Below are 25,639 nucleotides of genomic sequence, written 5' to 3' on the forward strand. Positions count from 1 at the left end.
GGCACTGATGTAATGCCAATCTGTGCCCATCAGTGCCTTCTCATCCCTGCGCATCAGTGCACAACGGTGAAGGAGAAAAATTACTTTACAAAATGATGTCCCTTGCGCATAGATTTTCTTCAGATTTTCAGAATCTTTTGATGTACTATAGATAATGATATATTTAAAGTCTTTGCAATTTACGCCTTTTCCCTGTCCCAAAGTTGTTGAGATGTGTTGCTGCCATCAGTTTCAAAATTACCTTATCAAATGTATAAACTGAAAAAAATTTAATTGATTTTGAATAAAATATGGGTTTATGAGACTAGCAAATTATTGCATTCTGTTTTTATATAGATTTTACACAGCGTCCCAACTTTTTTGGAATCGGGGTTGTAGACATTTACAAAAATCTCCAAAACTTAAGCTGGGCCATAATGTAATTACCAGTCTGGTACTGCGGTCCTGTATTCTCTCTGTAAATCTTCACCCACACTAGGATTTGAAGGGCAATATGGGCTTTGTAGTATATGTATTCATCCAGAGAATGCGCTGATAGGAGGAAGGAGCAAAAAGCCTATTCAGTGGTAAGCCACTGTTGTTTCATTGTCCACTCAGCATGCTAGGGTGTGTTCTTAACCAAGTTGTACACAAGTATCGCTGCACAATATATTCAACTCAGTGTAAAATAAGTGAAAGATAGGCTTCAGCCCAAATCACCACCCATTGGTCGTGCGTTTCTGACATGTTTCATCCACTTTTGTGTTTAATTGCTCTTAGTTTAAACCCAGTGTGGGTGAAACATGCCAGAGGGGCAAGGATAATTGGCATGGATTTGAATTAAATCTTGTCTTTCAATTACTTCACAATGGTGTTCAGTACAGTATGCGGCAATACTTGTATGCTATATTGTACCTTAGATCGAGATGTGCTCTGTCTGCCAGCACCTGAATAGAGTGTGTAAACGTGGGAGAATGATACTGTGGGCTTGGTGCAGCACAAATCTATTATGGTATTCTTGACCTTGTTGTGTTACTACTGCAGTGGAGTTCAACGTTCTGGTTGTGCTCTCTGGCAGAAATATCGAGAACCTATGGCAGGTGAAACTAACTTTTTTTACATGGATTTCAAGTGTATGTTTAGCTAGTTTATTTTAAGTTTAACATATTCCATTTGTTAAATACTAACTTTTCCCTAAATGTACATTAAATAGTGAAATTCGGGAATGTTTGAAACTTGATCCGGATCACAAAAATTGCTTTGCACACTACAAGCAAGTCAAGAAGCTAAATAAACAGATCCAGGCAGCTGAAGAACTCATAAAAGAAGGAAGGTAAGACCTGTTGACACCACTGATGTCAAAAATGAGGACTAAATCTATGTAATGGTGTCTTTATCTTCTCTTAACAACTTAATGGCCGGCCTATAGACAAATGACAGCCGGGTGGTGGCTTTGTTATGGCCGTGTCTATGGGACACGGCTTACTATCAGTTCCGGTTGCCTTGATGTCTACTGGGCAGCGGTGGTGTCAGTCCCTGCCCGCTGTGGTGGTTTCCGCAGCTCCGAGACTGGATGATGTCGGCACTGATGGACAGGGGGCGTGGTTTAAGCAGCTCGTTTTTGGAGCATACGTGCTTCTTCGTCGGGCAACTGGACATCATCCAGCCTCGAAGCTGCAGAAACCACTGGAGCTGCCAGGTACTGACACGCCACCACTGCCCAGCCGGTCATAAGGGGAGCAAAAGAATCTCATATACGCCTGTTAAATACTGCCTACGTGTGAGTTTATTTGAACTCCATTAAATCGTTTATTACATACTGCACTCAGAATGGTGCTGCTCTCTCCTTTTCTTCAGATGCCATAGAAGTGCTGTACATTGAAACATCAACCATTAGGAAGAGCTAGAAGTCTTGCAGCCCAAATTGAAACCAACCAGATTTTTGTCTTTTGCAAGGAGCTTTAGGCCCCTTTCACACATGTCTGTTTTGATGGACTCTGCTTGCTCAGCAGGGATCGATCCGTTGATCCCCACTGAGCCGCCGGCTGACAGGTCTGTCTCGGCTCACTGTGGAGAGATGGACTTGTCAGATCTTTGCTCTCCGCTATGGGGGATTGGATAAAAATGGATCCGCCTGTCCATTTTTCATCTGATTGCATCTGCCAGATAGGAGAAAACAATTTTCCATCCATCACCTTCCAGGACGGCACACCTGAGATGAGGGCTCCTCCCCACAGGAAACACAATCAATTGACAGCTTGTTATAAGTCCTCACCCTTCCCCTTGATCCCCAGTATTGATTGTGTTTCTCCCGAACACAGCGACATGTTTGTTTTGTTTTATAGACCTAAAGACCGGGGAGGGTCTAATGGTACCCCTGTTGAGACAGGTTTTAGGGAGGCCGGGGAGGGCTGAACTAACCTGTAGGCTTTGTCCTTCTCACAGGTCGCCCCAGGCGTGCACCAGCGCTCTGGCCGCAGGGAGGGCGAGCCATCGCTGTGATGCAAAAACACTGCCATTAAGCTGCTCTCTTCACTTCCGGGTTTTTCCTAGGAGGAAGCACTGAGCTCCAAGCCTCTTTCTGAACACGACCGCATCACAGGAAGTGGGCAGCGCCGAAGACACAGTGCAACCCGGAAGTGTTAGGACGCCGGGAAACAGCGTGGAGAGTGGTGTGGAAGTGGTCGGCTTGCTGTACCAGCCCCTCCAGCGGTACCAGCAGCCCAGGACCCAGCCAACCTCCTCATGGAATAAGAGGATGGGAAGGCAAATGCGACTGCAGGCAGATCCAGGTCGGGGATCGGTGAGTACAAACCCCCCCTTGAAAAGGGAGGAGGAAAAGGGAGTGAGTGGTCCTGGCTTCTAGGGGTCTGGGATCCCGAGGCCAGCCAGAACAGGAACTGGATTTCACTTCTCACCTTACCCTTTCCCCTCCCCAGTATAAGCCTGCAGTCTTGGGGGAAGACAGAGTAATGTTATGCATATGTGTTGTATCTCTTGTCTTACAGAATCCCCCCAGCGGAACCCAGGAGGCCCCAGATGAACAACCTCCTGCCGCTACAGGGCATAGCTCCTCTAAAGATGAAAATAAAGATGTGGGTACTGTAAGGATAAACTCCCACTCAAAGCCCTTTTGCTAAAAATGCATTAATAATTTAGCAGGGAAGGGGGCTGCTGCAATGATGAGATGATGTCTCATCTATGCAGACAGAAATGCCGGCAACAGTCAAAGCTTTCCGTGAAGCCGCCAGGCAGTCAGGTCCTGACATAGAGGCGCTTATCCCTAGAGAAGGCACATCCTCCCAGGAAAGCCTCTTCTGAATGGGACCTAGTGCCCTTCCCCCACCCTCACAATCACTCCCTCTAGCCCAGGTAGAGGAAGAAAAGGAGGACGGGGAGGATATGGAAAGCCAGGCCAGAACACAGCTCAGAGGGGGAGTTGGATCTGGACCTGTTAAACCAGATTCAGGAGGATGCATAGTTAAGGAGACGCCCCTTCACCCTAGAGGGTCTGGATAGACTCCTGAAGGCAATATAGGCCACTGAGGAGATTACAGAAGCCCCTAGAATAACTTCAGCAAGGTATATAGGGGGCTGAGCAAGGCACAATCCAGGGTGTTTTCCACTCCATCAATCCCTAAAGGGTCAGGGCCAGCTGCTATGAATCTGGCAGGTAGCTTACAATGGTGCATTTAGCGGTTTTTAGCCCCTCAAAGCCTACCTCCTAAACTTTTACCCAACATCTCCACAAGCTCCAACCTATTATTTCCTCCTTGCACTGCTGCTATATCTATCAGTGTGTAAAAGTTAATCAAAACCTCTCGTGGCTTGGGCTACAAACCACCTGTGGGCTGTATGAGAAGCATAAAATTCTATCCTGTAACCCTTAATTTAAGGGGTTTCCTGGTGCAAACCTCTATGCTAAAGTTACGTAAACTAGCCTGTATTTAGTGTGAAGCCCTACAGGTGTCTGATTGCCTCCAGGCCAAGATTGTGATCACCTCTTCCTGAGAGACTTACCGCATTTATCGGCGTATACCGCGCACTTTTTTCCCCTTAAAATCAGGGCAAAATCGTGGGTGCGCGATATACGCCGATACTCACTTCCCGCGCTGTGTTTGAATGCGGCCGCCGACATATACCGAGCGCAGTACACTCGGGTACACTCGACCATGCTCGGCTCCCCTCGCGGTTATGCGAGAGGAGCCAAGCGTGCCCGAGTGTACTGCGCTCGGTATAGGTCGGCAGCGTTCAAACAGCGCGGGGATCGGCTCAGAGACAGCGCGGGACAAGCGGGGAGGACACCACGAAGGCCGCAGATGGACGCTGGACCGGACAAGGCCGCCGATTGACACCGGGCAAGACACCAAAACTGTAAGTAATATAAAAAATTCAGGAATTTCATGTCCAGATCAGGGGTGCGCGCTATACGCCGGTGCGCGCAATAGGTCGATAAATATGGTAATTGATCTCTGGGTCTGTGCTCGTTAAGACCTTAGATTCTTGGGAGGCCACCTGTGTGTGGGCCAGCTACACCTACTCAGACCTATGCAGTAGTAGAATAGCAGCTACCACTACTGTGGTATAGTCACACACCTCAGACTCCCATTATTATTACAGCTGAGGTCGCATGTGTCTTTTCTGTTGTCATACTGGCTATGCGACTGCATTTTCGTGATCATCAGAAATGCACAATAGGTGTTAGTATAATTTCTGTTGGTTATATGACCGTACTACGTTTGGTATCAGGAATACACAACACCAAAGTCGTTCTTGTCCTCCTGTCTTGAATCTATTACCTTAGTTTGCTGTACATCAGAAAAACACAACAGTGGAAGGTGTCTGTCTTCTGTGTTTAATTGCTCAGAAGAAAAACACCATATTTGCTAGTGTCCTTTCTGTTGGATGTATGACCTTAACCTATTAAGCATTTTAAGTTTTGGTTTGTGTCTTTTCTGTTCTGCAGGTGACTGTATACCAGAAAATACAACAGTGAAGGCTGGGTGTGTCTTCCTGTTTTGTATTCCATATAAAGCTTGAGCTTGCTACCCTTCAGAAATACAAGATTTATGACCTGTATATCTGTGTATATAACATATATTATATATTTGTCACTTTTCTTTCAGACATTATTTTCCATGCACATGTAAGGAACAGGATTTCTGACTCGGTCCTTTACATTCGGGCATGCCAGAGACATTCCCTAGACCTGAACCCAGTAGGGTTATAGGACACCGGAAGAAGGTCATAAAATCACCCATCATGATTTTTTAGTAGGAACTAAGGGGTTATGCTCATAGGAGTTTTTTGCTTGAAGATGCAGCATCAGAGCTTATCTGACTGGTTCACCCAATCCGATAAGTTTACAGCTCGGTATGTATCATTCATGTCGCCCCCTTGGACGAACTGGATGTGACTAACCAATATTAGTCTTTTACTCCTACTATAGAATTAATTCCCTGTAGTAGGGATCTGCTTAACTTAACACTCATTGGTGCTTGGAGTGGATTATGTTCTCGGACACCTGATATTTATGAAATAGTTACTCAGTTCTTACCAGGCTCCTTTCTGCTTAGTTTTAATGCATCTACCCGCAGGGTTATAAGGAGCCTGGGGATATAGAACACTTTCACATCTGACATGTCAGAATTCAGATGGGAAGAAAACCAGAAGTTGGATATGCTTGGTTACATAACAACAAAGCCTGGGGAGTGCCCAGGGGGAGACCGGGCCTACTTGCCGACCAGCTTGCGGAGCAACCGTTGACCTGTCTAACAGTGTGCGTTGGAGGCGGGGGTTTTGTTCGCACGCGTATGCGGGTGCATGTGTGAGCCGCAGAGCCACGCCCAAGGCACCCTGTGATCTGTGGTCCTGGCACTGAACAATGAGTGTCCCCACAATTGAGGTGCATGCATTCTGATGGATGGATGGGGGCAGGTGGACTGAAGGGGAGCCTCCCCTCCTTGTGAAGGTGCTGGAGCACACCTAACACCCTGGTTGGTTACATACCTGTCCAGTCCTCTGAGCCCAGGGAATAAGCTTCCCTTAATCTATTATGCTTAAGTGGGTTTTTTCCTTTTCACCATGGCTATGGCAAGCAAATAAAAAGGGGACCCACACAGATTGTCTGTCAGGAGGCCTTTTTCTAAACCATTCTCCTGAACAGACTGGTGGTTTAAAACCAGATGTTTTTTGTTGACCAAAGTAGTTCCTTGTTTAACAGAACAAATCTCTGATTAGTCTTTTTGGTGGTCCTATGCAGCAGTTACAGACATTGTAGACCACGATTGCTAGAATGTTGACACAGTCAATCTTTCTATGTTAAAAAATTCACAGGCTCTCAGATTTTATCTTTAAGAGCCCATGCCACCTAGATCCTGCATCCGAAGAGAAGGCAGGGGCATAGGTGAAGCAGACCTGCAGGTCAGTTACATGATCCAGCTAGGATACCTTCATCACACACTAGTGAGTGGAGGTATGTCAAAATCTGACATTTAGCAGAAAGGCCTTGCAGGCAGGGGTCCCACCCTAAAGTAGGCCTGTTGGTTCCTTTATTATCCTCTCAGGTGTGCCGTCCTGGAAGGTGATGGGAGAAAACCTACGTTAGACTTACCGGTAATGGTATTTATACGAACCTTCCAGGACTGGTTCACAAAGGACATCGTTCAACATAGGTACTTACCACCTAGCGTTTAGCTTATCTTTCCCTCCACATAGGGCGGGAAGTAGGCCTGCCGTCCTGGAAGGTTCATAGAAATACCGTTACCGCTAAGTCTAACGTAGGTTTTTCCTTCCGTCCTGAATTTAGCGGAGCTGACATCCGGCGCTCCATAGAACTGGTATGAGGTGGACCTGAATGGTCACATGTGCGAAAGGGGCCTTTCTGTCTGTCGTGCACATTCCGGACATGGAAAATTTTGGTTGATGGACTTCTAAGTCAACAAGGCCTGGACAGGTAGAGTGGTCTCTTCACCCAGAGTTGTTTCAAGATCTTTGGCAGGTGGGGAATGTTGGACATAGACCCTCCTGGCTTTTGAATTCAACAAAAAACTAAACAAGTTTAACTTGAGGTCCAGGGATTCTTTAGTCATGGCAGTGTATACACTGGGGACACCTTGGGGTCGGTACAATATGATCTATTCCTTTCCTCCTCTGACGGTCCTTTCTCATTTGTGCTGCAGAAATGAGATGGAGAGCATTAGTATTTCTCATTGCACCAAACTGGCACAGTCTTCAGGTACTCTGACCTCTGGGCAGACTCTCTGTGGACCCACCAAGATGGCCCAGATCTTCCAGGTTGTCTTGAGGCCTATGGCCTCCTCTTTCCCTAAGGTGATGTCTGTCTTCCAACTTAACAAGTACTTTGTATGTTCGACACCCTTTGTCTTACTTTAAAACATCCAAAGGGAGATTCCCTCCATTTTTTGAGCTGTTTGAGTTTTTCTCTGAGCCACATGTTCAATGACTGACTCCCAACTTGTCTTTCCTGTGGCCCCCATAGGGGTCAGCCTGCCTCTCCCACCACCATCTGAGCCTGGGTTTACGCTATAGTGATTTGTGAACCAGCGCAATTCCAGCACAGGTTCCCACATTGCATCTCTTCCATAGGCAGTTCACATTGCCCTCTGGTAACCACTAGGGGTGTCAATACAATGTTAATGACACCCCTAGATCGGTTCACAGATCGCAATGTGAACTATGGCTTCAGACTGGAATCGGATCGCATGGGTGTGAACACCCGTGCGATCTCATTCCAGTGCGGGGAAAAGTCCCTGCACCCTTTTTATGCAAGTTCAGCCATACAACTGTATGGCTGAATTGGCACTGCACAGACATTGCATGTGATCGGCAGTGCGGATGCAAATCGCATGTGATGTCTGTTTGCTATAGTGTGAACCCAGGCTTAAAGGGGTTGTAAAGGTAAAAAAAAAAAATTCCCTAAATAGCTTCCTTTACCTTAGTGCAGACCTTCTTCACTTACCTCATCCTTCGATTTTGCTTTTAAATGTCCTTTTTTCTTCTGAGAACTTCCTGTTCTTCTGTCTGTAACTAAACACAGTAATGCAACACTTTCTCCCTGGTGTGGAGAAAGCCTCTTGAGGGGGGAAGGGGCAAGCAGGAGTGTCAGGACACCCACTAACACACAGCTCCTTTCTCTATCTGCAAAGTAGAGAACAGGACGTGAGGATTAATAAGGACATTAATAAGGACATTTAAAAGCAAAATCAAAGGATGAGGTAAGTGAAGGAGGTCTGCACTAAGGTAAAGGAAGCTATTTAGGGATTTTTTTTACCTTTTACAACCCCTTTAAGAATAGGGTTCAACCTTTTTCCTGTCAACACACAATCTTACAAGGTCATTATGTCCCTTGTGGGTTTTTTGGAATTTCGCATTTGCTTCCCAATATGTAAGGTTTCCATCTGTTTTTGTTCACTTCTTCTCTTAGTTTGATCAGTTGGATTTTCAAACCTCAGTTTCAACAAGCTTCAAACCTAAAGTGCTACAAATATAGCTCTTTGAGCTGCAAGCAGCCAAGTTTCAACTTGTTGCACTATGGGTTTGTTTGGTGTTTCTCTTACTGTGTTGTCATACCTCAACTGCATTGCATTTAGACAGCTCATGTATCTCAGAATTTCTTTTGCCCTGTGTTCCCTAAAGAACATCCGAGAAAGGGTTTTTAAGTTGCTAAAACAAAAAAAATCTTTGAGATTAAGGTCCTATCTCTTGGTCTTATGTTCACTCCTAGTCATGCTTTGCACAAAACTGGAGCATAATGGTGGGAGTGGGAAGGGGTACATTGGCTGACCAACTTTATTTTTTATTTGTTGTCCATATCTAATTCTCCTGCAGATGGCTCGTGTCCCTTAATGAACTCCAACAAGAGAATTTTATCAGTCAAAAACCCAGTTTTTTTGGGGGTGAATTACTGAAAGCAATGGGTCTGAATCTGTTATTTGTTGGGCTGCAGATTAATGCACATCTACTGTAACAGGAAAGTGGAGAGAAGACTGTGAAATTCATTGAATTGGACTTTTTATTTTAATTCAAGTATCTGACTACAATGTCTAAATGAGATGCTTCCACATCCTCAGGATCTTCAAGCCCAGAGTGGTCTATTATGAAAACTGTTACAAGAGCTCATGTGTATTCTTCACTTTGTGCAATAACCGCAAGGAAGTTGGGCATAACTCCTTAACCATGAGCTTTCATCTCTTGCTGCAGTGGAAACCTATGTATTTAAAGAGGAAACCTATGTATTTATATAACTCCATTCCCCATGTTTTGTTATAAGATATGGGAAAATATGGCAAATTATAAAAGTTTTATATTCTTTCTATTTTGTTTTTATGCCATAAATAATTTTGAAGAAATCTACTTGCAGGTATGAAGATGCCATCAGTAAATATGGAACAGTGCTGAAAACCGAACCGGATGTTCCCTTTTATTCTGCTCTAGTTCAGGAACGTAGGTGTCACTGTTATTCAAAAGTAAGTTTTCAGATTCATTGTTGGTACTGTTTGTGTGTGTGTGTGTGTGTGTGTGTGTGTGTGTGTTTTTTTCATATCTGTTTAAAAAACCCCACAATAAATGCCTATCACTTAACTGAGGTAAAAACACATGGGTGGTATTACCTGTGTCTGCCATCTGTGAATTTTTTTTTTATTTCCCCCCTACCAAAATAGTTATTACCAGGTGTGTACAGTATATTGGGCAGTGTGATATTGAAAAGCTTCTTCATACATCAGTCCAGGAGCAGGGTGGCTTCTATGATCCAGGTAGCACAACTTCTGTATAGGTCTAATCATGGTTAAACGTATTCCCCCGAGATAGATAGATGGAGATATAGAGATATATAGATATATATTATATACAGTATGTCGGAGCAGCAAGGTAATCTTCTGTATCCAGGTCAAGTTCATTTTATTAGCTAAAATGTAATGTGGATAAGGACTACATGCATGATATTCAGAGCCAGACCATCTATAAGGCAACCTAGGCCTAGGGCCCAGTAGATGGCTAGGGAGGCCAGCTGCAATCTTCATTCTCCTGCTGTAAAGGAGAATAATGTACTTGGTGAGAGATGTATATCTGTGTCTTCACATGAGGAGGTTTCACTTCTAGGAAGTAGGTGTATTTAGCCCACCCTCCAATGTATTGGTGGGCAGCGGAAGTGAACGTTACCCCCCCCAATGACAACCATGAGTTAGTTCTGGCCAAAGTATAGTGTGTCTTTCAGTGCTGCAAGCTGGAACACCAAAGACCTTCCCTGCGCCTGCTGATACTCTGTGGTTGATTTAACTAAAGGCAAATGGACTGTGCGTTTTTTTTTTTTTTTTTTATATATGACATTAAAACCATGAATAACCAGTAGTAATGAGAAGCCGTTAAATGGTTCTTCATACTGTGCGGGCCAACCTACTCATGTGAATGAGACCTTTAAAGAAATGGTTGTCCTCTAGGTTTTGTAGACCTACCTGGATACATTTTCCAGACTTGCCAATTCTGAACTGAGTTCACCTTGTGTATTATGAGAACCACAATGTGTAATGAAAGTCCAGTTACCATGATCACGCAAATGGCATAATTCCTACTCTTATCTGATCAGTTATGTGTGTATTTGTAGGATTTATATTTTTACACATAACTGCATGGTAGATTTCATATATATATTCATGTGTTTATTCTAGAATCAGCAGTCCAATGAAGCCATTCGAGAGTGTACAGAATTCCTGCAAAAGGAGCCTGAGAATATACATGCTATTAAGGACAGGGCTGAAGCTTATATACAAGAAGAAATGTATGAAGAAGGTATTTTTTCTTTTGACTCCTATCTATTCACATTGTATGTAAGATGGAAAAATATGTACTGCATCTTTAAAACTCCACTTGGAACCCCTGGGATTGCACATTGCCAGGTTATGGTTTTTGGAGTCTTGTAGTTCTACAGCAGCTTGACCATTGTATATTTAGCAAAAACTCTTCACGACTGGCTTGTTTTGGGGGGAAAAAAATTAAATGGTATAATTGGCCGGAGTGCAACACATGACACCAAACAGGTGCTGTGCCGTTCCATGGGATACAATGGAGGATTTTTGTTTCCGTTGCATTATTTATCCAGTACATGTTTAAAGCCATTCATTAAAGCCAAAAATGTAATGCATTTGCAGCTTACACCTCTTTAGATGTGGTGATTTGCATTTGTTTTAATTTTTTTAGGCTAAAACATTTTCAGCAAGTACAGAAAATACTTGTTTCTCTTGTGAGAAATGCAGTGTCCTTGTCACTTCCTGTAAGCTGAAAAGAAAGCACAACAATCCTTGTCTACCAATGCCAGCAATCCACTGTGTACAAAGGCATACAAGTTTAGCCTGTGTGACAATGATGGCTTACTCCATAGACGGTGAATTATTTTTTATAGGTACTTGTATTTTGCCATCAGTTTACACAGCGCTTTACATACATATATTGTACATTCACATCAGTCACTGGCCACAAGGAGCTTACACTCTAAGTTGCCTACCTCGCATTCATACTAGGGCCAACTTAGAAAGAAGCCAATTAACCTGCTACTACCCAGAGAAAACCCATGCAGGCTCCAGGCAGGTGGTGCCCTGGTATTAATGAGCAAAGACCTGAAGAAACCGAAAGAGTGGATCACCAGGAAAAAATTTGAAGGGGCGGAATAAAACTAGTACAGCTACCACATCTAAGGATAATGGAGCTACGATATCGCACTTTTTTTTTTTTTTTTCATTTGGTTTAGGCACGCTTTAGTAAGTGTCTGTTTATATACTAACAATTGACTTTTCTAATCTATTCTCCTATGCTATTGACTTATGTGTTTTTTTTTTAAAATCTGTATAGAGGGTAGACTATGCCACCTCAGGTACCAGGAAGCTTCTTAGAAAGTTCTGGTTTTCAGTAAGGGAAAAATTGTGTTTTCATAGTAGACATGTCCCTCTAGAATCTTTCTCTAAATTCAGAAATCTTTTTTTTAAAAAGGAAAGAAAAATGTCTTGAGCTAAGGCATTCCAAAATGTACAGCGTTTGTCGTTTTAACGGCGAAAGAGCTTGATTGGTAACAGGTTGCATTACATTGCTATACAAAATCAAACGGTGGTGTTGTGCTCTTTCCAATGAATTCTTCACAGCATAACATTGGTGGGTGGTTGGGGAGTCGTGTAGTAAAAAGTGACCTTGAACATTATGCTTTTGACCTTGTAAGAGCACAGGCTACTGCTTTCTTCTGATTGCAGTCTTCAAGGCAAATAGGAGGTCAGAGAGCCCTCCAGTTTTGAGTGTAGATGAACATTATCCATTTGCAGTAAATCAAAGTCTGAAACAAAGCCAGATTTGAAATGATTTAGAATGGTGTAATGTAGCATCAGCCTTACAGTAGATTGACAGATCTTGTAGTTGCAATACTATTTACAACATTGTGTGGAGTGCAAGTGTTCCTTTTCAAGGGACAAATTAACTAGTTGCCGACCGCGCACCGTCATTATATGGCGGCAGGTCGGCTCTCCTGGGTGAGAGCCCGTAGCTATACATTCGCTCTCTTTGCGGCCACTAGGGGCGCGCGCGCCCCCCGCTCGTCCGTGACTCCCGTGCGGGTGCCCGGCGATTGCTCGTTACAGAGCGGGGACCGGGAGCTGTGTGTGTTAACACACAGCTCCCGATCCTGTCAGGGAGAGAAAAGCTGATCTTCTGTTCATGCAATGTATGAACAGAAGATCAGTGTTTCCCCTAGTGAGGCCACCCCCCCACAGTAAGAACACACCCAGGGAAAAAATATATTTTTTTTATATATATTTTTGGGGGATATTTTATTATAGGAAAAAGTAAAAAAATAAAATTTTTTTTCAAAATTGTCGCTCCTATTTTTGTTTATAGCGCAAAAAATAAAAACCACAGAGGTGATCAAATACCACCAAAATAAAGCTCTATTTGTGGGAAAAAAAAGGATGCCAATATTGTTTGGGAGCCACGTCGCACGACCGCGCAATTGTCAGTTAAATCGACGCAGTCCCGTATCGCAAAACGTGCTCTGGTCTTTGGGCAGCAATATGGTCCGGGGGTTAAGTGGTTAATCGCCCTTAAAAGAATGTGCTAACTTTTTGTACACTGCATCACTTACACAGCACAATCTTGGCAATTTTCAGTTTGTCCTCTACCTAGTAGAAATGTATGGCTTGCCTACCTTTTTATGCATTTCCAGCCAATGTTCTGCAGGGTGCTTGTACTTGGAATAGAATGTTTGTTTGTTTTTCTTTTCCTCTTGTTTAGTTGGTTTTCTGTTGATTATGTTCCTTTTTTCTTTAACTACTGCATGGCTATGAGCCACATAAAGATTGCATCCGCAAGTGCAATAGCATTGTTACTGGAGTTATTTTCAGTTCAGAAACATTAGATTGTCACAAAATTGTTTGCTGGATACTGTTGTGTAATGCATAGATAACAGGCGCTCTTTAATACTGCACCATTATATCTTGCTACTACTGTTGACAGTCTAGCAATTCCATCTATAATAATAAGAGGTGTTAGGGGAGATGTAAACACGCAGACTATCCTTTTGACTTCTGAGGAATTATTTGGGAACATGTTCTGTTATCCAGTCTTACACCAGCCCATTTAATCAGTGTGTGTTATATGGCAGCGCTATGTAAAATCTGGCGTGTTTCTGCTAGTCACTAGGGACCTAATCCTTGATGTTGTACGAAAAGGTTAAATCACGCAGCCGGCTAGATATGCTAATTTGAAAGATGTCGTATTGACATTTGAATTTTAAGCTGATTGATTCTCGTTAGGAAAATTGTGACTGGCTTACTCTTGGGGATTTGTGTGCATAATGCCAAATCGTATTTGAGCATAATGGATCTTTATTTGGCTTTCAGCCTTTTTCTTCTGCTTAAATGCAAGCCATGTAGAATATATTAGTGTTTTTATGCTTTCAAACAAGCATGCTTTATTGTATGTTTACCCTGCCAGTTGATAAGAACCGAGAGCCCACTTATTAAGATTATCAGTCAGTACAACAAGTTTCTGATAAATGGTTCACAATAGCTATGACTGATGGAAGTGTCATCTTCTCTGTCTCTATATCAAGCAGAAGAAATGTTTATATTGGGAGGCCTAGATCAGCATGCCTTTCACTTTGAGGGATCTGGATGCAAGTGGATTTGTCACCTTCAGATTCAGACTTTCTTAGATGCAGCTAGTAAAACCACTGCATAAGTATGAACAGCTTACTTCAAAGTCGAATTGGTTATTTAAGCAAGTGGCTAATTTTTTAGTGACCCATAAAAGAACATTTTGCAATGCTGGAAAATTGCTTTTATTTCATGTGTAAATAACGTCATGCTTTGTAATACAAACATCATTTTAGTGTAGTTCTAAATAGGACAAATTTTAAGAATAGACCACTTTAGCCACAGGAACAATTGCTGGGTATTTTTGCTTCCTTTTTGTTACATCTTTTGTCTACAGATTGCATAGAAAATAAAATAATGTTCTGCAAAATAATGCCAAGAGAGCCTTGTTTGTACAAAATAAACGATCTATGTATTGCTTTATCATAAATTATCCGTGAATACATGGTAACTAAATAATATGTTAAGACGTCAAAAGTTTTAGGCAGATGTGAAAAAAGTATTTTTTTTTTTTTTTTTTTTTATCAATTCACAAAATAAAAAGTAAATAGAAGAAAAAAAATCTAATTTAATATTTGGTGCGACTACTTTTTTTTACCTTTTTTAAAACGGTATAAATTCTTCTAGGTACACTTGCACGCAGTTTTTGGCTGGTAAGTTGTTTCAAAGATCTTGGAGAACTAACCACTGATCCTTCTAGTGGATATAGGTGGCCTCAAATCCTTCTGTCTCTCTATGTAATTCCAGACTAGATGTCGATCAGGGCTCTGTGGGGGGCCCAAAGCACCACTTCCAGGGCGGCTTGTTCCTCTTTACGCTGAAGATAGTTCTTGATGGAATTGGCTGTATGTTTGGGGTCATTGTCCTGCTGCAGAATAAATTTGGGGCCAATCAAACGGTTCCCTGATGGTATGGCATGATGCATAAGTATCTGCCTGAATTTCTTTGCATTCTTCGATCCTGACCAAATCTCCAACTGCATTTGCAGAAATACAGCCCCAAACCTGCAAGGAACCCCCACCATGCTTCACTGTTGCCTGCAGATGCTCATCCAGCCCTTTAGTCAGCAAACTGCCTCCTGCTACAGCTGAATATTTTTCAGATTTTTGCTCTTCAGTCCAGAGTACCTGCTGCAATTTTATACATCACAGTTTATCTGTTCTGTGGATGTTTGAGTCTTCTCTTTATGTGGTAGCTTGCCTCCTATGACAGCGCTCCTGGACCAAGGTGTGCAGGCATATAATATACAAAGAAAAGGCTCCTCATGATGTGATGCCTTGTACACACAATCGGTTTTCTCAGCGGTAAAAAGTCCGCCGGGAAAAAACCACAAGAACCTGCTCTATAGCTTTTTCCCCCCCCTACACACGGCTGGGTTTTCCGGCAGGAAAACTGCCATGAGAACTTTGGTCTGGCAACCCGGCCGTGTGTATGCTCCACCGCAGGTTTTCCCCATATGTAAACTGCCAGCTTAAAAAACGCCAATAATCCTGGCGGAAAAAAAGAGAACATGTTCTCATTTTCCCCGCTGGGATTCCTGGCGATTTTCCTGTCGGGAAAACTGCGATGGAGCATACACAAGGACGGTTTTCCCGGCAGTTTCCCAACGGGAAAACCGGTCGGGTGTATGAGGCCTTATATATTTGTATTCGACATGCATCTTACAATAACCTGCAAATGTAAGTGATTATTTAAGTTTATTCCTTCAAAATTTGGTTTTTCTACAGTCATGGCTTCCCCACCGTTGGTGTAGGATAGTCAACGTATTGGTGTAATTCGACAACAACATTTTTTTATATATTTTTTTTTGCGTCTGACACAAACCTTGTAGGGTCTTGTAAGATGCCCATGTCGAATAAAAATATTTAAGGATCTTGCACCAGACCTTTTTCTTTGTATATTATATGCCTGCACACCTTGGTCCAGGAGCGCGGTCATAGGAGGCAAGCTACCACAGCGGCAGTACTCTGTGGACAGCTAAAAGCTCTTTGTCGTAAAGGTAGAGGAGTCCATCCTATCTGAGTGCGGAACCACATAGCCTCACTAGAGTAAAGCCACCGTTGGAGCACAAGAGCACTTTAATAGACTGTGCATTTGTTTAAAATGTTGTTTTACCTATTAATTTATTTACCAGTCACTAAATATCACATTAATTATAGGTTTATTAGTCAATATTTATTTATAATTGATCTCAGTCAACATATTGAGTTTTTTTTTTATATGAACTTTTTCATGAAATTTATATTGGCTCAGGAGTCACACATTCAATTATGGAATACAATAACACAGAAGGGTCCACTTAGTCACTTGTTTTAACACGGATATAGATCAGGTGTGGTGAGGCAAGTGCTGTATAGTTTTTCACATAAACATAGGTTATCCCCACTTCAGTCCATCATGAATGCTGCCGCCACACTCCATCCACCTTACCTACCATTCAGTGTCTGCTATCCCTCTATGCCAATCCCTCCACTGGCTTCTGCTTACCCAACTAAATTCAAGATATTAACACCATATTGCAAAGCCATTTACATTTCTTCCCCCAGCTTCATCACTAGTCTCAAAATACCAACCAAATTGTTTTCTTTTCTCCCAAGACCTCCTGCTCGCTAGCTCCCTTCTCACCTCGCCTCCAGGACCTATCTAGAGCCTCTCCCATTCTGTGGAACACCCTACCCCAATCTGTTTCCTACTCTGGCTACTTTTCAGACAATTCCTGAAAACTCATCTCTTCGGGGAGGCATATCCTGCTTCCACCTAAAAACGTTACTTTCTTTATCGTACATCACGGGACACAGAGCGGCATATTCATTACTATATGGGTTATATGGAGTACCTTCAGGTGATGGACACTGGCAATCTCAAAAACAGGAAGTGCCCCTCCTTATATAACCCCCTCCCATAGGAGGAGTACCTCAGTTTTTACGCCAGTGTCTTAGGTGTTGGTCATGGTTTAGCTTGCCTCCACATCCTTGGGATTAAGGTGGGCTAACTGGTTCTGTCCAAAGGCCTCAGTGCTAAAGTGGTCAGCAACCGGACCCCAAACCATTGGGGTATAGCCCATAATGCTTTCTGTCACAGAGAGCTGGACTCTGGGCCCAGAACTTAGAAACCTTTGGGGGCCTAATGTTTCTGTTGCCAGGGTGCTATATGGGCCCAGGACAGTGGATCCTTCATAGGAACCCAGGGCCTGAAGGTCTAGACGCCCCACGGAGATGGGGGAAGATTGGACCTCTTGCTGTGCAAAGTCCTGCGGCATGGAGCAGGTAAGTGAAGGGGAAACTTGCGGAACTTGGTTCGCAGCAGGTTTTGTCTGGGGGAAGGTCACAGCGGGACAGGCCTATGGTTTATGCGCTGCATCTGGCAAGGTGAGTCACATATCTTGGGATAGGATGACTCTATATGTGTATATTCCCCATAATTGTGACCTCCCTGGTAGTATTACAACTGGTGCTAGTAGCATTGAAAAGGGCCTGTGTGTATAGTGACAATTCTCTCTGAGAGAAGCCCCTGGGAATCTATTGAGGTTTCTTATGTAGAGGGAGTGAAGGCTCTTACCTGCAAGCCTGCTCAGAGAGGTCCAGGCGGTTGCTGCAGAAAAATAAGGCCGCTCTGTGGATCCTGGCCTGGACGGCAGGATCGGCCTCTGACCTCCTCGTGTGTGGCCTCCCCCCACCCCCCTCCCCCCCCGCCGGCGGGCGTCCCCGTGATATGGGCACAATTTCGCGCCGTTTTTCTGAAGGGGAAGGGCGGGCCCGTAGGTAAAAGGAAGGGGCGGCCCTTCCAGAAAAGTTCCCAGCTCAGTGATGTGTTGGAACTGAGAGAGGAAGGACCAGAGCGGCAGAGTGGGGCGCCGAGGACACACAGTGGCCAAAGAAGAGTATTACAGTCTTCTAAAAGACTGTTTTTTCACCCTAAAGATAGGGTTTCTTTTTCTTTTCAGCAGTTTTTTTTGGCAAATACTACTAAAGGGGGACAGAATGGTTTTTCTTTCTTTGGTTTAAAAAAAAAAAAAAAAAAGAACAAACCAAGATTAATAAGGAAAAGCATTTTTTTCCCCAGAAAGGGTTTTTTGGGCAACAACTATTTATTTTCCCAAACACCATTAAGTAGCGGGCGTACCTCGGTATTGTACCATGGCATCTGGTTCGGAGGGTACAAAAGGTGGGGATTCCCCCAGAGGGTCCGGGGTCTCGGACAAAGTCTTACCGCTACTTTCCCCAGAAGGAGCCTTGGTGAGACCATCGGGATCTGGGGCTGGAGCTGGCACGGGTCAGTCCAACCCTAGGGTGGTCACGGACGAGGTACTGTCCACCTCTCTAAAGGAGATGGAAAAAAGAATGGAAAAAATGATAGCCAAGGCTATGCGGGGCAGAAAACGGAATAGATCTCCGTCGCCCGAGCGTGAACCCTCAGATGAGGAGGTCCCTTCCGCAGGGGAATGGGAAGACCTTTTGGACAAGGACCAAGTAGGTTCAGGGATCGAGGATCCGGGTACGGAGGAGTCTGGCGCAGCCTCCCAAGGGGAGAGCTGGTGGGTTCAAGTTTTAACAGACTTGGTCCATAGGACGTTCAACTTGCCAGTACCAGATCTCCAAGTATCAACGGTCTCAGCTTTGGGCTCACTAAGAGTGCCTCAAACCAATGCGGTTTTTCCGATCCATCCTCTACTAGAGGAAGTTATGTTCCAAGATTGGGCCAAGCCAGATAGAATCTTTGTACCACCAAAGAGATTCTCTGCCTTATATCCTATGGAAGAGAAATTTTCCAAGAGATGGGCAGCCCCGGCTGTAGACGCAGCCATCTCATGTGTTAACAAATCTTTAACATGCCCTGTAGAAAACATACAGGTGTTCAAGGATCCGGTTGATAAACGCTTGGAAACGCTACTTAAAACCTCCTTCACTACTGCAAGGGCAGTAGTGCAGCCAGCGGTGGCTGCAATTGGGGTTGCGCAAGCATTATCGGATCAAGCTAAGCAGATGCTTAAACTTATTCCTGCCCAGCAGGCAGAAGAATTTTCGGACGTCCCTAGGGCCATACGCTTTACGGTAGATGCGATTAAGGATTCGATCCAGCAAGCGTCACGTTTATCGTTATCCCTTATCCATATGAGAAGACTCTTATGGTTAAAGAGCTGGGAGGCAGAGCCCCCATGCAAGAAGCTCCTGGTAGGGTTCCCCTTCCATGGAGGACGACTCTTCGGAGAAGACCTGGACAAATACATCCAGACCATTTCAAGCGGAAAATGTACTCTTTTGCCCACCAAGAAGAAGTTTCGGGGGCCTGCGTTTAAACGACAGTACTCCCCTGGGCAGGGGCCCTCCAATACCAAACAGTATCGACGGCCTCCTGCAAGATCAAATTTTAACAAATCGCAGGGACAGGCCGGCGCAGGCAAGAAGCAGTGGTTTCGCAAGCCAGCAAAGCCAGCCCCCAAGCCGGCCTTATGAAGGGGCGCCCCCACCCTCGAAGGTGGGGGGAAGACTGCGTCTCTTTACAGAGGTTTGGGAGGCCAGCATTCCCGACAAATGGGTACGGTCCTCCGTGGCTACAGGCTACAAACTAGACTTCCTAAAGTTTCCTCCTCCTCATTTTCAGGAGTCAAGAGTACCAAACGATCCGAAGAAGGGAGCCGCATTAATAGCGGCATTGAATCATCTACTCTCTCAGGAGGTAATAGTAGAGGTACCAGTCCAAGAACAGGGGCTAGGTTTCTACTCCAACCTATTCATTATCCCAAAGCCCAACGGCGATGTCAGGCCAATTTTGGACTTAAAAATGGTAAATGCATACCTAAAGGTCCGCTCATTTCGGATGGAATCCGTGCGGTCAGCAGTTGCCGCACTTCAGAAGGACGATTTTATGGCATCCATAGACATAAAGGATGCTTACCTTCATGTTCCAGTTTACCAGCCACATCAAAGATTTCTACGCTTCTCGGTGGCTCTACGTCATTTCCAATTCATGGCACTTCCCTTCGGGTTGGCTACGGCCCCCCGGGTGTTCACGAAGGTCCTAGCTCCAATCCTAGCCAATCTAAGGATTCAAGGGGTCACGATCCTAGCATACCTGGACGACCTCCTAGTCATAGATCACTCGTCTCCTGGCTTGGAACGAGCAGTGGCCCTCACAGTTCAGTACCTCGAGAGGTTTGGCTGGGTCCTAAATCGAGAAAAATCAGCATTCCAGCCCACAAGGCAGTTGGAATATCTCGGCATGAGATTAGACACAGAACAACAGAGGGTGTTTCTGCCTCTGATAAAAGTCAAAGCCATAAAGGAATTAATTCTACTGGTTCTAAGCAAGAAGGAACCAACTGTTCGCCTATGTATGTGGTTACTAGGCAAGATGGTGGCCACATTCGAGGCGGTACCGTACGCCCAGAGCCACACTCGCATCCTGCAGGCAGCCATCCTGTCAGCCTGGAGCAGGAGGCCACAGGCCTTAGACATCCCTTTGCCGCTCTCATCAAGAGTCCGACAAAGTCTGTGTTGGTGGTTAGACCCTCAGAATCTACTGAAGGGGAAGTCTTTCAGCCCAGTGGCTTGGAAGATAGTAACCACAGACGCCAGCCTAACAGGCTGGGGAGCAATTTTGGATGGTTGCACTCGCCAAGGCACTTGGGCAAAGCCAGAGAAGCAGTTGCCCATCAACATCTTGGAGCTCAGAGCTGCTCGACTAGCCCTCAGGGCTTGGACGTCCAAGTTGCAGGGGTTCCCGGTGAGAATTCAATCGGACAATGCCACGGCAGTGGCATACATAAATCACCAAGGGGGAACCAAGAGTCAAGCCGCTCAGAGAGGTGAGCTTGATTCTCCTATGGGCAGAAGCTCATGTACCCTGCATATCGGCAATATTTATTCCAGGAGTGGACAACCTTCAGGCGGATTTTAAGTCGCCAGACTCTGTTGCCGGGGGAATGGTCTCTACATCCACAGGTCTTTCAGACACTCTGCCAGAGATGGGGAGTGCCGGACGTGGACGTCATGGCATCAAGACTCAACAAGAAGCTAGACAGGTTCATATCCCGCTCAAGGGATCCGATGGCCTGCGGAACCGATGCGCTGGTTTGCCCTTGGCATCAGTTCAAACTACTTTATGTATTTCCCCCGCTCCAGTTACTACCCCGCCTGCTGCGCAGGATCAGGGTGGAGCACATACCAGTCATCCTGGTAGCTCCAGCATGGCCCAGAAGGGCATGGTATTCACTAATCCTGAAAATGGTAGTGGGAGACCCTTGGACTCTTCCTCTACGGCCAGACCTGCTATCGCAAGGTCCGATCCTCCACCCTGCCTTACGGCATCTAAATTTGACGGCCTGGAAGCTGAATCCCTGATTCTCAGGGGTAGAGGTCTGTCTCAGAAAGTAATCTCTACCCTAATCAGAGCCAGGAAACCGGTCTCTAGGGTGATTTATTACAGGGTCTGGAAGGCCTATGTAGGCTGGTGTGAGTCCAAGCGATGGCTTTCTCGCAAGTTTACCATCGATAGAGTATTAAGTTTTCTCCAGCTAGGAGTGGATAAAGGACTGGCATTAAACACAATCAAAGGACAGATTTCAGCTCTGTCAGTGTGGTTTCAGCGGCCGCTGGCCACCCACTCGCTAGTTAAGACCTTCCTTCAAGGGGTCTTACGTATTAATCCTCCAGTTAAATCCCCGCTTTGTCCGTGGGATCTAAATCTTGTTCTGTCAAGTTTACAGAAACAACCTTTTGAGCCGTTGGCTGAAATTCCTTTGGTTTTACTGACAAGGAAGTTGGTATTTTTGGTCGCCATAGTTTCCGCCAGAAGAGTATCGGAACTGGCAGCCTTATCCTGTAAGGAACCATATCTTATTTTGCATAAGGACAGGGTCGTTCTCCGCCCTCATCCTTCCTTCCTACCGAAGGTTATATCCAGTTTTCATCTAAACCAGGATTTGGTATTACCATCCTTCTTTCCTAAACCTACTTCCAGAAAGGAAGGGTTGCTGCATACCTTGGATATTGTCAGGGCCATGAAGGCCTATCTTAAAGCTACAGAGAAAATCCGGAAAACAGATGTGTTGTTCATTTTACCGGATGGGCCCAAGAAGGGGCAGGCAGCTGCAAAATCCACCATCTCAAGGTGGATTAAACAGTTAATCACTCAGGCCTACGGCTTGAAAGGGTTGCCTCCTCCGTTATCATTAAAGGCTCATTCTACTAGGGCCATGGGCGCCTCCTGGGCAGCACGCCACCAGATCTCTATGGCTCAAGTTTGCAAGGCGGCAACCTGGTCTTCTGTCCACACGTTTACAAAGTTCTACCAGTTGGACGTAAGAAGGAATACGGATACAGCCTTTGGGCAGGCAGTGCTGCAGGCTGCAGTTTGAGACCCTCGGATTCCGGGGGGCTCCCTTTTGAGTTAAATTTAAAAATTTATTTTTTCTCAACTAAGTTGGATTTATTATGATTTGAGTATATCTCTAAATTAAATCCTTTTGTCTTAGGAAGATGTTCTCCCTCCCCTCATTGTAAGCATTGCTTTGGGACATCCCATATAGTAATGAATATGCCGCTCTGTGTCCCGTGATGTACGATAAAGAAAAAGAGATTTTTAATACAGCTTACCTGTAAAATCTTTTTCTTGGAGTACATCACGGGACACAGAGCTCCCACCCCTCTTTTGGGGACCATTTTGGGAGGCATACTGCTTGCTACAAAACTGAGGTACTCCTCCTATGGGAGGGGGTTATATAGGGAGGGGCACTTCCTGTTTTTGAGATTGCCAGTGTCCATCACCTGAAGGTACTCCATATAACCCATATAGTAATGAATATGCCGCTCTGTGTCCCGTGATGTACTCCAAGAAAAAGATTTTACAGGTAAGCTGTATTAAAAATCTCTTTTATTCTCTCTCGGCTCGTCCCCCACAGTTATCTTTGCGTTAATGAGCAGGGCCCAAATTGTAATTGTACAATCTGCTCTCAAGTTGCAAAGCGCTGTGTAAACTGTTTGCGCTATATAAATCCTGAATATTAATAATAATAATAAATAATATTATTATTATTATTATTGAACAAATGGTTTAAACAATCAAACTGATTTGAAATTTTGTGAACCCTTATTTACAGTAACCAGTGAAACTTTGATTATTGACTAACAGAGAATAATACATGTATATGCTGATCAAACCTGTTATGTATTTTGTCAGAGTCCTATAGCCAGGTATATCCCATAAAAACCTGTTTGCGTGAGCATCACAATAATCCTCAAGATGTTTAGAATGTATCATTGATTAAGATTTTTATTAATAGACTCCACTTTTTTACTGTCTCCATCTTAAATGGTAGTTTAGCACCTAATATCTTGGTGTTGACATGCCCACAGATGTGATGTATGGCTGCCGCTGTTACTTTTATAAAGTACGAATGAAGCTGTGACTTCCTGCTGAGGTTATTCGTACCTGGACACTATATTAACCTGCCAGCAGCTGGCCGGTACATTTTCTTGACAAAGTTTTAAATTGTAGTTTTAAGCATCTGTTTATCTTCAGTGGATGGCAAACACATTTTTTTTTTGTTTGTTTTTTTATGTGCAGTTTATTAAGGCACTTGTTGGAGAATAAAATATATTTATGGATATTGCTTGAAGCCTCCCAGGAAAGCTGAAAATGGATTCATGTGCATGTTGATGTTCTGTGTAGGGGAAGCCTCCACTTGTGAGAATTTTACATTTGTAGTGGCCCTTTCTGTTGTCTCCTATTGCTGGAATTTCAGGAGTAATGTTTGCAGATTCATATATTCATGTCATATTTCAGGACAGATTTGCACAAAGCTGTCAAATGTCTAAGTAATATAAATTGCTTGGCACCTCCTGCTGTCTTGCCGGGAAACGGCACAAAAGACAAATGTAACACTTGCTGAGCGAGAACATCTGCTTGGAAATCATCTGATGCAAATACTTTGTCTTACTTAAGACACCTTGGAGTCTTGGGCCTAAAATAGAACTCGGTAACCAATGGCAGTTACATGTCGGATAGAACAACTTGGAGGCAGCAAAGCATTGATGGATATTAACACTTTATGTCAAATAATACATTCATTTTTTTTCTCTGTCAACTACAAAAAGAGTACACTGCTCCCGATTTGTTTAATAGACCTACAAAATATGTGTTAGGTTCAGGTTTGATGTTCAATAAGAACAAGCGCAACATCTGTTGGAGCAGGAGGGTTTCTCCAGGTGAATATTGGAACGCTCAGCTTGAGCTGCAATTGCCTTACACTGTCTTGTATTACAGCAATTCTGTGCTCTAGTCTATGTGCACCAAATGAGTCAAAGTCTTATAACCATTCCTCTTCTTTTTGGCAGCTATTCGGGACTATGAAACTGCCCAGCATCACAGTGATAATGACAAAGAGATCAGAGAGGGCCTAGAGAAAGCACAGAGGCTTCTGAAGCAGTCTCTAAAAAAGGACTACTACAAGATCTTGGGAGTAAAAAGGTATATTTTTAATTCTATTTCTTTGGTGCCTTCATAAACCAGATTTAACAGTTTTGTTTGCCAAAAATGCTCAGTTTCTATTACAGAAACTGGGGAAATGTGGAGCAGTTATTTATAGCTGTTAATCCATTTCTATTTTAAATACAAAAAAATTCTGTGTTGCTGTAGACATCCTAAGTTTGTTCCCATTTTCTTGGCTTTGGTTTTTATTTGGCATCCATGGTACTGGTGTATCTTTTTAGTTTCAGGTGTCCCCAAGGATGTGGTTTGCAGTAGTTCTCAACAACAATCTGCCGTTAGGGACTTTAGTCCACACTAGCAACTTTGTAGCAATTGCAAATCTGTTTGCTTGTTTTCCCTAGTGATTTGCAGGTAGCTGAAAATCTCTGATGCTTCATCGTTACCAGCAGTTGCAGGGGATTACATGCATAGCCCCTGAAGCTTATATTACAAAAGTTGCAAAAAGTTAGGTTTTCAGTGAAGGCGCTTCAAGTTTCTTGAAATATTGCCCAGACTTTCATCTACTGTGATTTCATATTTTTTTTTTTTTTCTACCAACAAAACCCTTTTTATAGCACACTTCAGTAGCTACGCCAAATCATCGTTATAAAGTCTTTTGAGTGTTGTAAGCTTTGATTCCATGCACACTGGCTTTACTCTTGGGTTCAGTAAAGCATAAATTCTTTTGTTAGCATTGTGTTCTAAGCGTCAGAAGTGTCTCGCCTGTTTCTGTGGCTGCTCTTCCCCCTGTTCTTTCACTCAATATATTTTGTTCCTGTGAGAAACTTGTTACACTTTGCCAAAATAGTAGTAAGCTATCGACCAAGATTGCGGGAAGACCAATTGTCTGTTTGCTCATACTCCTATTTCTCCGACAAACATACACACAATCTGTATTGAAATAGAGGTGTGTGTGTGTATGTGTTTATAACCTGATCGGTCTAATCCAATATAATATAAAAGAAAAAAACCTAGTGCTCAAGGCACAGTGTAACCCCCTCAGGATTATAGAAGGCGGACCAGGTATGAGTTAAAATTGAAGT

General features: G+C 43.9%; 1 protein-coding gene across 1 annotated transcript in view; it reads left to right on the top strand.

Moving 5' to 3' along the window:
* The window catches only part of DNAJC3 (DnaJ heat shock protein family (Hsp40) member C3), a 78,818-nt gene that overhangs the window by 47,152 nt on the left and 6,027 nt on the right, over positions 1-25,639 (top strand). The window contains exons 7-10 of the mRNA XM_040336103.1: positions 1,193-1,312; positions 9,362-9,467; positions 10,668-10,788; positions 24,464-24,596. Of these exons, the coding sequence (XP_040192037.1) occupies positions 1,193-1,312; positions 9,362-9,467; positions 10,668-10,788; positions 24,464-24,596 (480 nt within the window). The remainder of the gene's footprint in view (positions 1-1,192; positions 1,313-9,361; positions 9,468-10,667; positions 10,789-24,463; positions 24,597-25,639) is intronic.

This window comes from Rana temporaria, chromosome 2 (genome assembly GCF_905171775.1).
Source record: "Rana temporaria chromosome 2, aRanTem1.1, whole genome shotgun sequence".
NCBI classification, from domain to species: domain Eukaryota; kingdom Metazoa; phylum Chordata; class Amphibia; order Anura; family Ranidae; genus Rana; species Rana temporaria.